At 38.5% G+C, this 16529-nt stretch overlaps 1 protein-coding gene across 1 annotated transcript in view; it reads left to right on the top strand.

The window, feature by feature from the left end:
• The first annotated feature begins 9130 nt into the window (after positions 1-9130).
• The window catches only part of tbc1d30 (TBC1 domain family, member 30), a 45884-nt gene continuing 38485 nt past the window's right edge, over positions 9131-16529 (top strand). Inside the window, exons 1-2 of the mRNA XM_069904013.1 lie at positions 9131-9711; positions 11753-11917. Coding sequence (XP_069760114.1) covers positions 9174-9711; positions 11753-11917 — 703 coding nt within the window. The 5' untranslated portion in view covers positions 9131-9173. The remainder of the gene's footprint in view (positions 9712-11752; positions 11918-16529) is intronic.

Raw genomic sequence — 16529 nt, 5'->3', positions numbered from 1 at the left:
TCAAACTACAGGGGAATCACGCTGTTCTCCATTGCAGGCAAAATCTTCGCTAGGATTCTCCTAAATAGAATAATACCTAGTGTCGCCGAGAATATTCTCCCAGAATCACAGTGCGGCTTTCGCGCAAACAGAGAAACTACTGACATGGTCTTTGCCCTCAGACAGCTCCAAGAAAAGTGCAGAGAACAAAACAAAGGACTCTACATCACCTTGAATTTCCCCTACTCTCAGTGTAAAAACTCTATCCATATAACCATATAACCACTTACAGAACAGGCCAGTTCGGCCCTACTAGTCCATGCCGTAGCAAATCCCCACCCTCCTAGTCCCACTGACCAGCACCCGGTCCATACCCCTCTAGTCCCCTCCTATCCATGTAACGATCCAGTCTTTCCTTAAATGTAACCAATGATCCCGCCTTGACCACGTCTGCCATATTGACTCTATCTGTTCCCCCTTTATAATTTTGAATACCTCCATCAAACCACCTTCAATCTTCCACACTCCAGGGAATAAAGTCCCAGCCTGCTCAACCTTTCCCTGTAATTCAAACCCTGAAACCCCGGCAACATTCTCCTCTGCACTCTCTCTATACTGTATATATCCTTCCTGTAACTCGGCGACCAAAACTGCACAAAATATAGTTGTGGAGGGAGCGGGGAGGCAGAGCCTGCTTCCCTATCCGAGTCGACATGAATGAGAGGTTACGCAAATCAGTAGGTGCTCACGCAGGACTGAACTCACTGGTGAACATGTCAGAAAAGTCTAATTGCTGAGTTTGCAGTGACCTTGGAGAGATTAATGCCTCCTCCCACACAGCCAATTGATCACACGGCCAGTCCCTGTAATTGTTAGGTGTTGGAAGCTGGGAGAGATTCAGTTATTTTTTTTTTCTACTACTTCGACACTTGGGGGGTTGCTTTTTTAAAAAAAAACCACGTGAACGGGGAAAGAAAATTTCAAATGAGGGAGTTCTGCTTTTCAAAGAAAATTAATATCAGGAATTACTGAAGTTTCTGAAAAACAATGTTGTAAAGCTTTGAAAGGGTGACCTGCGTGTGTGCAGTGCTGAAGGAGAACTTTGGCAGTTGTATCTTTCCTAGTTCTATTCTAAAATAGTATGAAACTGTCATGATCGCCCTTCATTACCCTGAATATTAATTTGTTTCCACTGGTGATTTCTGACAAGAGGAAACTTTTGCTCCCTGTTTACCCAATCATGAATCTTAACAATTTTAAAAACAGTAAACTGTCCCTGTTATCAATAAACACTTCTGCAGAAATCATCTCAAGTTTGTCATCAAGGCTAGGTTCCAATCTTTGACTTCTTCCTACTAACAATAATGTTACACTTGTTTCTTAATTCAACACCCTTTGCATAATTGAGCTTGCTGCAGGTTTTTCCTTGCCTCTGCTTGTGTACTCTGCATCATCATGTATAAAACCTGGAAGTTTTTTAATCCTTTCCATATTTTTTTTAATACCATTATGCTTGGATGTAACTGCATAATTGATCTTGCGCATCTTGTATCAGTTGCAGATTTCTCTTTCAATTATTTTCAGAACATTTATTATTTTCAATTCCCCCCCCCCCCCCACCCTTGTATCATAGGGAAACAGTGATGGTGTATTCAATTACATTAAAGTTTATAGGCCCTTGCAATGTATTACTTCTAAAAAGTTGAACTACATTATCACCTTTAGTAGCTTGTTTGTCAATGTACTGTCCATGTTACTATATTCCTCTTGTACAATATGTCAGAACTTTCACAAAAGGCCTTCCTTGTTGCAAGCCTACTAGAGCATGGATTTAAATTTTTTCTTATTTTTCACACTGTGAACCATATCAACCAAAATATGTACAAATGTTTCTCATTAAAAATACACAGTGGCATTTTCTCCCTTTTTTTCCCCCCTTCCCTCCCACCCCCCTCCAAAACCAATAAATATTCAACATTTACAATATAATAAAACCATAAAACAATGTCTTCACACAAAGGAAAAACAAACAAGAAAAATGTGTCATCTACTTTTATATACTAAATCAAATTGTTTAGTCTTCTTATCATTTTAGGGGATGGAAGTCCAAGGCAAGCTCTCTCTGTTATGTTCCATGTAGGGTTCCCAAATTTGTTCAATGTGACTTTATCTTTTTAAATTATATGTTATTTTTTTTCCAACAGAATACATTTATTCATTTCCATGTACCATTGCTATATTCTCAGGCTCTCTTCCATTTTCCAAGTTAACATTATACATTTTTTGCCACTGCTAAGGTTATCATAATGAATTTTTTTGTGCTTTATCCAGTTTGAGGCCTAATTCTTTACTACTTGTGTTACTTAAAAGAAAGATCTCTGGATTTTTTGGTATGTTGTTTTTTGTTATTTTATTTAATATCTGATTTAGTTCTTCCCAAAACATATTCACTTTTGTACATGCCCAAATTGCATGTATTGTTGTTCCCATTACCTTCTTACAGCGAAAACATCTATCTGATAATGTTGGATCCCATTCTTTTAACTTTTGAGGAGTGATATATAACCTGTGTAACCAATTATACTGTATATACCTCATGTTTATTGTATTCTTCATAGCTCAAGAACATAACTTTTCCCAAGCTTCATTCTTTATCTTTATGTTTAAATCCTTTTCCCACTTTTGTTTAGGTTTATAGCTTATTTCAGCATTTTCCTTACCTTGCAGCTTAATGTACATATTTGTTATAAATCTTTTAATTATCATTGTGTCTGTAATCAATATTCAAAGCTGCTTCCTTCTGGTAATCTCAATCTGTTTCCCCAATTTATCCTTTAAATAAGGTTTCAGTTGAATGGTACGCAAATATTGTGTAGAGCGCGTCAAAAGAACCAAAGACTTGTTGATCCAAACCAAGGCTTTTATTAACTAAAAGACTGGATCATATCACATGTAGGTCAACCAGTCCAGAATGACCTGGTCTGGCTAGGAGCAATCCTTTAAGACCTGCCAGTAGGTGTGGCTACGCTCTCAGCCAATCATCCTACACTACCATCTGTACATATACACATTGGTGATAGAATCTGTACTATCACACATTGTACCGTGAGTTATTCCATATTTGTCCTTCAACTGTTCAAATGTTAGTAAATTATTTCCCAAAAAACAAATTTCTGTTCTTTTGATTCCTTTTCTCTCCCATTCTCTAAAGGAAAGGTTATCTATTGTGAAAGGGATTAGTGGATTTTGTGTCAATAACAATTTTGGTATTTGGTCATTTGTTTTTTTTCCTTTCTACGTGGATCTTCTTCCATATATTAAGTAAATGATGCAATACTGGTGAGCTTTTATATTGCACCAGCTTTTCATCCCACTTATAAAGTATATGTTCCGGTACCTTCTCCCCTATTTTATCTAGTTCTATCTGGTTTTTCTCTTGTCTGGTAAAAATCTGATAAATACCTTAATTGTGCAGCTCTATAATAATTTCTGAAGTTTGATAACTGCAAACCACCTTGGTTGTACCTCTCTGTTAATTTATCTAACGCTACCCTTAGTTTCCCCCCTTTCCACAAGAATTTCCTTATTATTCTCTTTAGTTCATCAAAGAATTTCTCTGTTAAGGGAATTGGTAATGTTTGAAATAAGTATTGTATCCTTGGGAACACATTCATTTTCATGCAGTTCACCCTCCCTATCAATATTAGCGGTAATTCTTTCCAATGTTCTAAGTCTTCCTGCAATTTCTTTATTAATGGCTGATAATTTGGTTTGTACAAGTGGCTTAAGTTATTGTCTAACCTGATCCCTAGGTATCGGATTGCTTGTGCTTCCCATTTAAATGGTGATTCTTTTTTAAGTTCTGTATAATCCGCATTACTCATTGGCATCACTTCACTTTTATTTGCGTTGACCTTGTACCCCAATATTTTTCCATATTCCTTCAATTTCTTATGTAATTTTTTTATTGATATCTCTGGTTCTGTTAGGTATACTATGATGTCATCTGGAAATAAACTGATTTTATACTCCTCCTTTATTTTTATCCCTTTTATTTTCTATTCTTATCAGCTCTGCCAATAATTCTATTGCTAAGGTGAACAATGAGGGGGATAGTGAACATCCCTGCCTAGTTGATCTACTTAATTTGAATTGGTTTGATACATATCCATTTTCTACTACCTTTGCCAAGGGTCCATTATATAATGCTTTAATCCAATTAATATATTTTTCTGGCAGATTGAACTTCTATAACACTTTAAATAAGTAGTTCCACTCTACCCTGTCAAAGGCTTTTTCTGCATCTAAAGCAACAGCCACTGTTGGTTTCTTATTTCCTTGAGCTGCATGAATAAGATTAATAAGTTTACAGACATTATCCGCTGATGTCTTTTCTTAATAAATCCAGTTTGATCTTGTTTTAGTATTTTTGGTATACAGTCGGCCAATCTGTTTGCTAATAATTTCGCTATTATCTTATAATCTGAGTTAAGTAGAGATATTGGTCTAGATGATGCTGATGTTAGTGGATCGTTCCCCATCTTTGGTATTACTGTAATTATTGCTGTCTTACATGAATCTGGCAAGTTTTGTGTTTCTTCTACCTGATTCATTACTTCCAGGAGAGGAGGAATTAATAACTCTTTAAATGTTTTATAAAATTCTATTGGGAATCCTTCCTCTCCTGGTGTTTTATTGTTCGGCAGCTTTTTTTAATATATCCTGTACTTCCTCTATTTCAAATGGTTTTATCAGTTTGTTTTGTTCCTCTTCTTGCAATTTCGGCAGTTTAATTTTAGCTAAAAACTCTTGTATTTTATCATCTTTCCCTTCGTGATTGCATGCTATCTCTTGACTCTATTACCTTTTCAGATATTTGCCCAATTGTAAAGAAAATGCTGGAAAAATATGTCAGAAACATATCCACCAGGTCAATTAGCACTTGAAAATAATAGGTTGAAATGTTTTGGTGTATGCCACACATTATGTCTCTGTGGAACAAATAAAATAAATCACAGGAACTCTGATAAAATTGAAAGCTACATTTCTGTCATTTCCATTCATCTCAGGAAATTGATACCAACATTCTTAAATATTCTGACTTAGAAAAGATCCACCAATGAAACAACAATGCTTTTAGAATGAAATAATTACCTAGTCTCTGGGGACTTGAATGCATCCTATACTCTGTATTTCCTGATTTAAGATACTGATTTATTGAACATTGTAAATTGACTTTAGGCCACCAACCCATTTTCTTGATAATTAAAATACATTACATGCCAATTTTCCAAATTGAGCCCAACCTACAATATCGGTTGCAAACGAAATCAGACTTGAGCTTGCCTGTCTTGATCTCATGACATCATAGTCATTTCTAGATTTTATTTACATTTTCCAGTAAAATGTAAGAAGAAATAATTTAGCACAGGTGCAATTTATATTATATTTGGTAGACTTTCAGTCAAAAAAAAAAATTAAATTCAAAACATCCTTAAGGTACTAAAACTCCAAAACAGTATAATGATGGGTATGAAGGTGGAGCGTGTGAGTTGTCCTGAGATGAGGAAGGGCAAGAAGTAAGCAACAATAGATGTAAACAACCATTCCTGAAGTGAAATTAAGCAGGGTTAAAGATGAAATATTTAAATATGAGCTCTAGATGTTTATTAACAAAAAAGTAAGTACAGAACCAAACAAGAACAAGCTATCCAAATGACTACTTGGGGATGTATGTAGAAGAAGAGGTTGGAGACTTTGACCACAGTGTCTAAGAATGTTATTTGTATTGTGTACAGGGGTCATTTTGGAACTATAGGCAATACAAAATAGATATGAAATGTTTAAAAAGGAGTAGGAAGTATAGAGTATTATGGGTGTGAGGTAGGGAAAATTAGATTATTGTGGAATAGGTTTACATAGGTCAGCATCTTGGGCTGAAGGGTCTGTACTGTGCAGTTATGTTCTATGAGTGATAGAACAGATGAGAAGAGGATTATAGTGGTGGCAATGTGCTAGAGAACTTTGATCCGAGAAGATTAGCTGAGAATTAGAGCATTGATAAATAAAACATTTTTTTTTAGAAAGAGGTTCCAAAGCATGAGGGAATGCTTTCTGAAGAAATAAAACAAATAATTCCAATGATATGTTTTCAATTAAAAATCTCGGTGGCAGAAACCCTAAGGTGATTGTAAATAATCCTTTCATTTTTATCTGACTAGCAGGAACTTTTTTGAACCCTAAACAGCCATTGACTTGCTGATTATTGTGGTGGTAATGTATCAGCTTGATATTGTGGTGAACTCTAGTCTTGAGTTGAAAGTTGAGGGTGAAAGTGGTACTTGAACTCATCATGTTTGTTAATGTCCATTATTAGAATTGGTATTTTTTTTCCACAGAGCACCAGATTGGCTGCAACAAATAAGAACTTTGGCATATGTGTACATTGATTTATGCCCATTGTCATACTCCAGAGCAGTGGTTTTCAAACTGCCCCCCTAAACTCCCATTCCACCTTAAGCAACCCCTGTGCTAAATGTGCTCTGTGATTAGTAAGGGATTGATTAAGGAGGTATGGGAGTGGTGGGGGGGGGGCAGTTTGAAAACCAGTATTTTAATCGTACCTAATTGACTCGTTATGTACATGGTTTCATAACTCCAAAGGAAATGGGCCAATGACAATTTTTTCTCAAGCAAAATATTTCAGCAATAATTAGGTCTAGAGCAGCGATTCTGCACCTTTCCTTCCCACTAACATACTAATGACTGAGCACCTAACACACAGGGATTGCTTAAGGTGGAATCTGAGTTTTGGGGGAGCAGTTTGAAATCCACTGCTTCAAAGTGTTTAAAATGTGACTGGCATTACTGAGAAAATCTTTCAAATCAAACATTAAACTGAGGTGTTTTTTAATCTCTCAAATAAATGTGAATGGGGCCAAACCATTATCTGCACAAGGGTAGTGGAGTTTTCCTTGAATTCAGTTAATTATTTTGTCAACAGCAGTGGTATATCATGTATCATTGTTTATTGGTTGTGTTTGTATTTCAGATTTTTACTCTGGCAATACGTGTATGTGAATTGTAATAATAAGGGTGTGTTGCAGAATCTGGGTACAATGAAACATTTGTCAGGTTGCCAAATATATGGTGTTATTTCAAAGAAAATAGTTTGCCTTCAACATGCTATGTACAGGCTGGGTTCCTTACTTTCTGCTTTCTGAAAGTGAAGCATTTGGCTACAAAATATTTTGGAATATGCTGAAAGGGACATCGTTGCTGGTAAATATGCAAATTTATATTTCATTAGAAGGAAACAATCATCACGTCGTCCTGGGCTCACTGTCAGATTTGTTCCCTATTGACCATACCAGGGAATGATCTCTATAACACAGGTTGATCAGAGGAAACAAGAATAACAGTCAACACACATGGACATGCAAAGACTGGCAAACAAGAACATGGACAGATGTTGGGGGTCTAGTGCAGTGCCAAAAGTGTTGGAGAAACTCAGCAGGACACACAGCATCCATAGAAACGAGTGGGGCAGGGCTCAGGCGTTTCTATGCTATCCCTCCTTGATGATACGACAATCTTGTTCCACTCCAGGTCGAATCAATCCAGTGCAATCCCTACCTATTGCTTACAACTGTGTTGTGCATTTTGGATTTAAAGCAGCTTGATCCGAGTGTGGTTTATCTTTCTATGTCCCATCTTAAACAACATCTCAATAATGTAAGAATCTGTTTGAAAGTATTTTCCTGATACAAATATAGTTTTTTTTTCAGGCGATGGCAGATCATCCTGCCAAAGGCTTATTGACCTCGTCAAATCTGGGACAGACTTCATTCAAAAGGCGAGACTTGGGTCGGATCTTATTCCACATTCCGTGGCGCCTTTGGTTTTTGGTTAATTTGTCCAGATGTATCTGGCGACGCCTTTCTGCTGGGCATCGGACGCGTTTTTCGGTGGCAGAAACCCCCATCGCCCCGTCGGAGAAGAGGGAATCCGTCTCGAGGAAACTCCCCGGGCCACTTCACGCAACGGGACACGGTGTTCCAAGCAACCCCTGCCTTTGGTCAAGGAAAATTACTGAAGGAGGAGGTTGAATGCTTTGGACTAAATTCTGGGTGGAAGTCTCATTTTGGATCTCCCTGCAGAAAAAATAAGGATTTATTCACTCTTGCTATTAGTAAGTATACAATTCTCCTGGGCTGTGATATTTTCGTATTTTAGCCAGGCAGAAACGATCTGCTTGAGGCGCAGTGAGATCCAACTTCCTAGATAAAAGTCCAAACAAACTGCAGAAGGAAGCGATAAGTATCTGCCTCCCTCCCTACTTAAATGGAACACACCCGAGCGGCAGTCCATTTCCTGCAAATCTCGAACGGAATGTCAGTGAAAGTGGGGGGGGGGGGGGGGGGGGGGGGAGAAATAACATGTTGTCCAGATTTAATGCAGGTTCTTTCCACCCGCACGATAGCATATGAAATATGCGGAGTTTTTCAATGACTGCGAACACCAATTACTTGGAACAACCCACAACTTCCTTGATCCAAATTGCTACACGTTTGGCAGATTTTCAGTGAGGCTCGGGTACAATCGTTCTTTGTTGTCGTTCTTTGTCATAATTGTAATCTTAATTAAATTTTCCAGTTAGTCTATATTATTGCGAGTATGTATAATTTAATTTGTATCAATTGTATCAGGTTTATATATTGAAAATTGTTTGCAAGTATTTTTTTTGTAAATGACAGGATGTGACACATGTCGAGAAAAGTTTCCTGAGATTTCACCCTAAACTAGACATGATTTTGCTTTCGAATTGATTGCATTCCGATGGGATATCCTGGTCTTGACAAGTTTTATTGAATTTCGACGTGAAATGTACCTGCAACAGATATGGAATGTGCCATCGAAGTAGGGAGGGAATAGACGTGCATTGTTTTGATCAAGGGTTGCATCAACACCTTAGGGTCATCCAATACAGGCATGCTCGAACGAAATGTTGGTTCAATTAGGAATTTTGGCCGGAGGCGGGAAGGTGGGGGAGAGAGAAACGGCAGAGTGTTCGGAAACTCCTTCCACCCCACCCTGTAAAACCGATTGGAGAGGACCCGGAATTAGCTTTCGTCTACCTGCTCCTGGTCTGCACTGGAAGAAGTTGTGGCCACTGGGGCTGTGAGCGTTAAAGGATGGCTGTTCCTGGTCGCGCCCCGCAGAGGGAATTTTCCGAAGTCGACATCTTTAACGGGAACTGTTTAGAAGGAGAGGGAGACACGTTCGTGAACTCCTTCGGGAGCCGCTCTCATGGATTGTCCGGCTTCCAGGATTGGATGCTGAGTACAGACTTCCCGGGTCCGGTCCGAGGCCCCTTGCCGCAAAAGGGCGAGGAGAACATCTTTCCGCCGTCGGCGTTCGTCCCGGCCCAGCACAGGGTGAGAAGGGGGGTCCCCGCGGAGAGAACGCTGAAATCTCACCTTGATCAAGGAGGCAGAGAAAGTCAGCCTGGAATAGCTTGCAGGCGAACGTCTTCCATCGTGGATGGTCTGCTGACTGAACTCTATGACTCCTACACGTACAGCGGGAGGAGCATTGACAGCGTGGACAGTTCAACCGAGGCCTCCAGCTCCGATCCTTTTCTGGGCAGGAGTAATTCTGGATCCGCCTTCCTGCAGGAGTTTCAGGAACAGTACACGACAAAGCATCAGATGCAATACCTGACACAAAAAGGTATGTTTGCAAAACGAGTGGTTCTCAACCTCCCCCTCCTCACATACCACCTTGAGTAACCCCTTACTAATCTCAGGGTGCCGATGGCATTCTATGCCACAGGTGTTCTGCGGTTAAGTAAGGGATTGCGCAAGTAATAGGTGAGTGGTAAAATGTTGTGGACCGCTTTAAACCTTTCTGATATCAGTCTGCCACGACCCTGCAACAGAACTGTGATTATCTTTCCGCAGTCATTTGAATTTGGTGTGTTTCAACGGGCCACGGCTGAACCTGAAATGCATGCCCATTTTGAGTTCCCGAAGGGTGAAGCATAGAATTCTAATATCCGTGAAGTAGAATAAAAACCAGAAAATGTTGGAAGGCGAGGCAACGCCCGTAGAGGGAAGATCAGTCCTATTTGCAGAGCTTTCGGGTTTTTATTTATAAATAGAAGTCGATCACCTGCAAAAATCCTCCAAAATGGGGCAGAAAAAAAAGCGTTATGTGGCAGTTGCCGTCCTACTGAGCCTTGGCAAGCAGAGGTCATCAGCCTTTATTTGCTTTTTGTCTGATTAATTACCAGAGAAAGCCCCAGAGTCGCAGGTGCTTATTCTCGTCAATGCAAGAGTTTTCATTGACTTTATTGCCACCACAAGTAAAAGGACAAAGCTAAGCCCTGAGGTCGACTTGCCTGGTTAAACTCGCTGTGTGCGAATAATCGAATCCTGCTGTATCAGGGACTGAACTGAAAGAGATTTCCCCACAATATTCTAGCGTGAACTCGATCGACGGCGCCTTCAAACGTTCTTAATTCTGGGTTTATTGTTCCGTAAATGACCCAATGACATTCAGGGAGAATGTAAAACAGGTACTTGATCTATCAGCATATCTTGTGGGTTAAACCTCATGACAGCGCCTGAGAGGCTGGGCACAACTTCAGGTCACTGGAGCTGTGAAACAGCATTGCTCGACTATATCTATATTACTGCATTTTGCTGCTTTCTAAAATATGACAGGTTACATCTCGGACTGTTTTGTGCTCTCCTGACACTGCCCCCCCCCCCCCCCATAAATAATTTCAGTATTAACTTGGATCACTTTCCCTGGACTGAACAAATGATGGACGTAAATTTCCTGGAGAATGCTTTGGGTATCTGAGAACATAGAATGAAAGTCTGCAGACACTGTAATTGCAGTTAAAAAAAAAACCCCAGAAATGCTGGAAGAACTCAGCCCATCTCACAGCATCCATAGGAGGTAAAGATATATTAATGATGTTTCGGGCCTGAGTCCTTCAAGTTTCCTTTAAGAAGCGCTCAGGCCCAAAACATTGGTAATATATCATTATCTCTGATGGATGCTGCAAGACCAGCTGAGGTACTCCAACATTTCTTTGTGTTTTTACTGTCCTAGAATATAGAACATTACAGCACAGTACAGGCTATTTGGCCCTCGATATTGTGCCAACCTATGTAAACCTACTCACCAAACTAAACCATTCCTACCCTCATTCACGTGCCTGTCTAAGAGTGTTTTAAATGTCCAGATTGTACCAGCCTCCATCACCACCCCTGGCAATGCATTCCAGGAACCAACCCTGTGGGGGGGAAAAAAAACCTTACCCTTGACATCCCTCCTAAACTTTCCTCCCTTCACCTCATACATGTCCTCTGGTGTATGCTACTCTCACCCTGGGGAACAGGTCCACCCTCTCTATGTCTCTCATAACCTGTTAAGCCCCTTCTCATCCTTAGCTCCAAAGAGAAAAGCTCTGTTGACCTTGAAAGCTAAATGCAACTTATTTTCTTTCATATTCCATCCCCATGTGGAAGGAGCTACAGGAATGAAGAGAGTGACATTCAAAATATAATCTATTTTACTAGATGTAGTAGTGAAGGAAATGTTGAAATTAAGCAGTCATATCATTCACTGGAACCCAGAATTCCAAGTGTACTTTTTTTTTAACCAAAGGTCTGTGCTTGCTCTCATGGATTCATGCTTAGCAGAGCTCAAATATAGTGCCATAGCTATTTCCTATTATAATGTCCCTTTCTGTTAACAGATTTAGATGAGCTGAAGCAAATTATAGAGGAGCTAAAGTACAGAATTGCTGTTCAGTCTGCCAAGCTGGTTCGTCAACTAAGGAGAAAGGACAATCTTTCTCATAAAGTGCAGAAAAACAGTGATATTGTGACAGCATGTCTGCAAGCAGTTTCACAGAAAAGACGTAAGTGTATTTAAAATATGGAACATTTTATTGCTTCCTTCGTACATTTATAATATTTGCATTTATAAAGCACATTATCATTGCAGATTATCAGTGTTTTCAACTCTTCCCATGATACAATGTTCTTAGTGTCCAGTCACTTGCCAGATAAGCAAATATATGCATAGTTTGATATTTGCTTTTCATTTTACTTTTGTGCACAGGGTCAGGACATTATCTCAACGGTATATGTTTGTCATTTTATAATCTACATGCAGACTGGATTCTGGCTGAATGCATTGGTCAAAAATATGTTTAATGGATTTTTTAAAATATTTTATTTTAATTTTCATAGACTCATCAAATAAACATCATAATCTTTTTTTAACATTCATTAAACATACAGAGTCTGTATTTATCCCCCCCAATCCTTGTACAATTGAAAGTACAGTCACTTAAATTACATCAATAACAAAATGAAAAACACCCCATAAATCCTCCCCCCTCCCAGTTTATCTTTACCCCCTCTCCCCCTGGCACCAATAACCAAGCTATTGCCGCCAATCTTCCTACCATTTTGAAACATGCCCCTATATGCACTCATCTACCATTTGTACCTCCCTCCCTTTCTTTGAGCTCCCTGTATTCATTCTTATTTTTAACATACATTCATCTTTAAACATTAGCATTATGGGAAAAAAAGCATATGCCCCCCCCCCCCCCCTCCCGGTATTCCTGTCAATTACAATATTTACAGTCCATCTTTCCTCTTTATTCCTCTTTATTTGTTTAAAGGATATTTAAAGTAAGAAGGGAATATCTTTGATTTTTGATAGCTTAGAAATCTAGGAATGTTTATGTTGTGCATTGATTGTATATATCCGATCTTTTCCAAATGGACCAGCAAATTGAAATGTAGTTCACTCGTACTACGAATTAGGTGGAAGAGGAAAAAAAATCAGTCGATTGATCATGGTTTATCCTCTCTCAAACAATTAAATATTAAATTTAGTCATACAGCATGCAATAGGCCCTGTTGGCTCATGAGCCCATGCCGCCCAAATTAACCTACAACCCCCATATGTTTTGAAACCAGAGCACCTGAAGGAAACCCACACAGACACTGGGAGAATGTACAAACTCTTTACAGATGCCGAATTGAACCCATGTCACTGGCACTGTAATAATGTGCCGCGAGCTGCTATGCTAACCATGGCGCCATTTCACTGCAATAAATGGAAATATGGATTGGCCATTGTCCTTTTGAGCAATATTCTATGCTTTAACTTCATACAGTCTTAAATATTTGTGCTTTACATTTTGGATCCTATCTTATTATCCTTACATTTTAATATCAGTAGAAAACTTTATAGTGCAGCAACAAATAGAGAAGAACTTTCTTGTCAAACAAGTGCTGGTGGGATCTACCAGCAGCAGAATTGCTAATAGCCTTTAATTTCCCATCCCCCCACCCCCCCCCCCCCCCACCCCCACCAACTCTTGCACAAATATATGGATGTAAATTGCTGTACTGTCCTTCATTTGATTTAATTTTCATTGTTAGTTGTCAAATTAAGTCAATCTAAAGTTTTTTTAAAAAGCTTCTGGTAATCCATCACCTCACCTAAGTTTGCAAAACCAGAAATAATTTAGGATGCCATTACTAGATACAAGACCATAAGTCATAGGAGCAGAGAAGTCTATTCAGCCCATCAAGTCTGCCCACCTTTTAATCATGAGCTGATCCATTTTCCCAATCAGCCCCACTGCCCTGCCTTTTCCCCATAAGCTTTGATGCCCTGGCTAATCAAGAACCTATCAATCTCTGCCTTAAGTACACGATATTATGGTCTCCACAGCCATGTGTGGCAACAAATTCCACAGGTTCATCACCTTCTGGCGAAAGAAATTCCTCTGCATCTCTGTCCTATATGGATGTCCTTCAATCCTGAAGTTGTGGCCTTTTGTTCTAGACTCTCCCTCCCACCGTGGGAAATAACCTGTCTACACCTACTCTGTCCATGCCTTTCAACATTCAAAACGTTTCAAAGAGATATCCACCCATTCTCCCAAATTCCAATGAGTACAGGACAAGAGCCGTCAAACTCAAATTTGTGTTTGAATGTTTCCACATAATTACTGCTTTTTGTTGATATTTTTGTTTTATTTGTAGAACATTTTATTGATTGCCTCTCTAACCTCGATTCAATTTCCTTAATACTCTGAAATGAGTTGCTTAGGTAGAGTTCGTTGGAGACCTCAGAGCTCTGGCTACTTTCCTATTCATACACTGGGCTGAAACATCCAACTTGCTGGCTGTGGTTAATAGGGTAACTTGCATTTGCTTCCAGTTAGAAGGGAGCTGGATCAGCTGGTCACATTGATTGCTGAGTAGGCAACCTTTCCTCAGGATACTGCTGTGAATTCGAATCTCCTGGCACTTCTGTCAGTGGGTAGTCCCTGCCCTTCAGCAATCCAGCTTTATTGAGAATTGTTTTCCAACCAGGCTAATAAGTGGCAGGAGGCCTCTAAATGAACAAGATACTGGCTACTTCTCTCGTCTCTGGTTAGTCTTGGAGATCGCGTCAGCTGTCATTTTTGTAACTATTAGAAGCTATGCAACATGGAACCCACTGAATCCATGCTGACTATTAAACATCCATTTACCCCACTTTATTTTTTCCTCCCTCTCCGCCCCCCCCCCACCCCCCCCCCCCAGTTCCAACCCCAAGATCCTACATTTGTAGGATCCTACAGCGTCCAATTAATCTACCAATCTGCACATCTTTGGGATGTGGGAGGAATCTGAATCAAATGTACAGTTCTTCTTTTGTCTTAGATTTTATACTTAAAAAGTTATTTTAAATGTTTTCCTGTTCATCAGTCATTGTATTAAAATACCCTTAAATTCAAACATGAACTGGCATCCTGATACATGATACTGAAGCAGGCTAGTTTGAAAAAAGTGGATCAGATGAAATAATACTGAATTGCCAATCTATAAATGATAATTATGGATCAAATTACATTCTCATTCAGAAGAAACTAAAATTGTCCTTTGAAAATGATGCTTCAGAATTTATGACCTAAAATAAATATAAGTTGTGCCAAACTAAAGTAGAATTTTAAGCTTTCATTTATCCTTCATTATAAACTAAAAGGTTCAGCTGCTACATGCTGGTGTCAAGATTGTATTTGATACAAATGATGATTCAAAAGAACGCAAAATGCACATCTCCTGTTTTAGTTTGGGTAATACATTATTTCCAGTTAATATTTAATTGTCTGTTTTGTTAACACGCAGCATGGCTGTGGTCTCTGATAAGGTAAATATGATAGGTTTTTATTATATTCATAGTAAAGCATGTTGGTGTGATTTTTGTTTAATAATTAACCATTACTTGATCATTTTAATTTTAGTTAATAGGTTTTTGTTTTGTTTATATGCCTGCATATTCATTTTATGCATTACTCTACAGAGTACTTTCAGTTTTCATTAACTCCCAAATGTATTAAAACAAGTACTTTTTTAATGAATTGTTTGTTTCATGTATCAGTTAGAACCTCTGATTAAATGAAACTAGCCTCAAATCAATTTACTTTCTGTCTTCCTAAATGGATTTGAGATCTTTGAATTGTACCTTCTTTCTATAACTTTGAATACAAAATTTTTAACTTTCTACTTCTGTAATCTTTCTTTATTTTGATGTCGAATGTAGGCCTTTTGATGCTGTTTATTGTGTGACAGGATATTTCACAGCCTGTTCATTATGATATGCATTCTGTGAATGGGCTCTCCTGTTCAAAATATACAGAACATATTGCATAATCGTGCTTTGGAGGCACAAGATTGCTTATTTAAAGTGTTTATTGAATAAGATCAAATGCAATATTTGATTAAATATACAGTACTATTTGCAATAAGGCTTCTTCACAGATTCCAGTGCCGATACATGTAGGAAAGAAATCTTTTGTTATTCGTTGTGTAAAAAGCAAAACTCCTATACTGGATCATCACTGGACTGCAATAGGAGGAGCCAACATTAATGGGAGTTTAAAGTGTCTCTATTGACTCCTGAAGTACTCAAACGTTGTTATTATCGACAAGGAGATATTATCCAATTTCTTTCAATAAACTACTCATCTGTTACTTTTCTTTCTCAGTTTGAGTAGGTTAATTTTGTCTAAATAAATACCCATAAATCCTGCGACAAAGTAATTACAGTATTTGAAGGTAAAAATGTACAACATTAGCACAAGGGAGACTTTGGAGTAGAATTGCTTCAATATTTTTGCATCCATAAAGTCTATTTTGTGTCCAATTAATGAAAAGTGTGTATTAAGCTAATGTTTTGTATTTTCAGTGAAAAAAGAAGCAGCTTAAGCATTTTGCCCATATTCTGCAAGGTGCAACAGGACATTGCAAATGATTATTGATGGTTCACTTAAAATTGGCAGGTTTTATTCAAAGTCAGTGCACTGTTCTAACTAACAGTTTCTGTAAAGTTACAGTTGCTCTTTAGTGGTAGTACAGATTGTCGTTGATAGTACAGGATTTGATTTTTTTGCAGGTTCTTGATAAAATTCTCGCAGGAAGTCGCTGGATTTTTTTTAAAAAATGAGTTGAGCAGAG

The sequence above is a fragment of the Narcine bancroftii genome, chromosome 11 (genome assembly GCF_036971445.1).
Source record: "Narcine bancroftii isolate sNarBan1 chromosome 11, sNarBan1.hap1, whole genome shotgun sequence".
Lineage (NCBI taxonomy): Eukaryota > Metazoa > Chordata > Chondrichthyes > Torpediniformes > Narcinidae > Narcine > Narcine bancroftii.
Note: the sequence above shows the minus strand (reverse complement) of the source record. Positions and strands in the feature narration are given on the sequence as shown.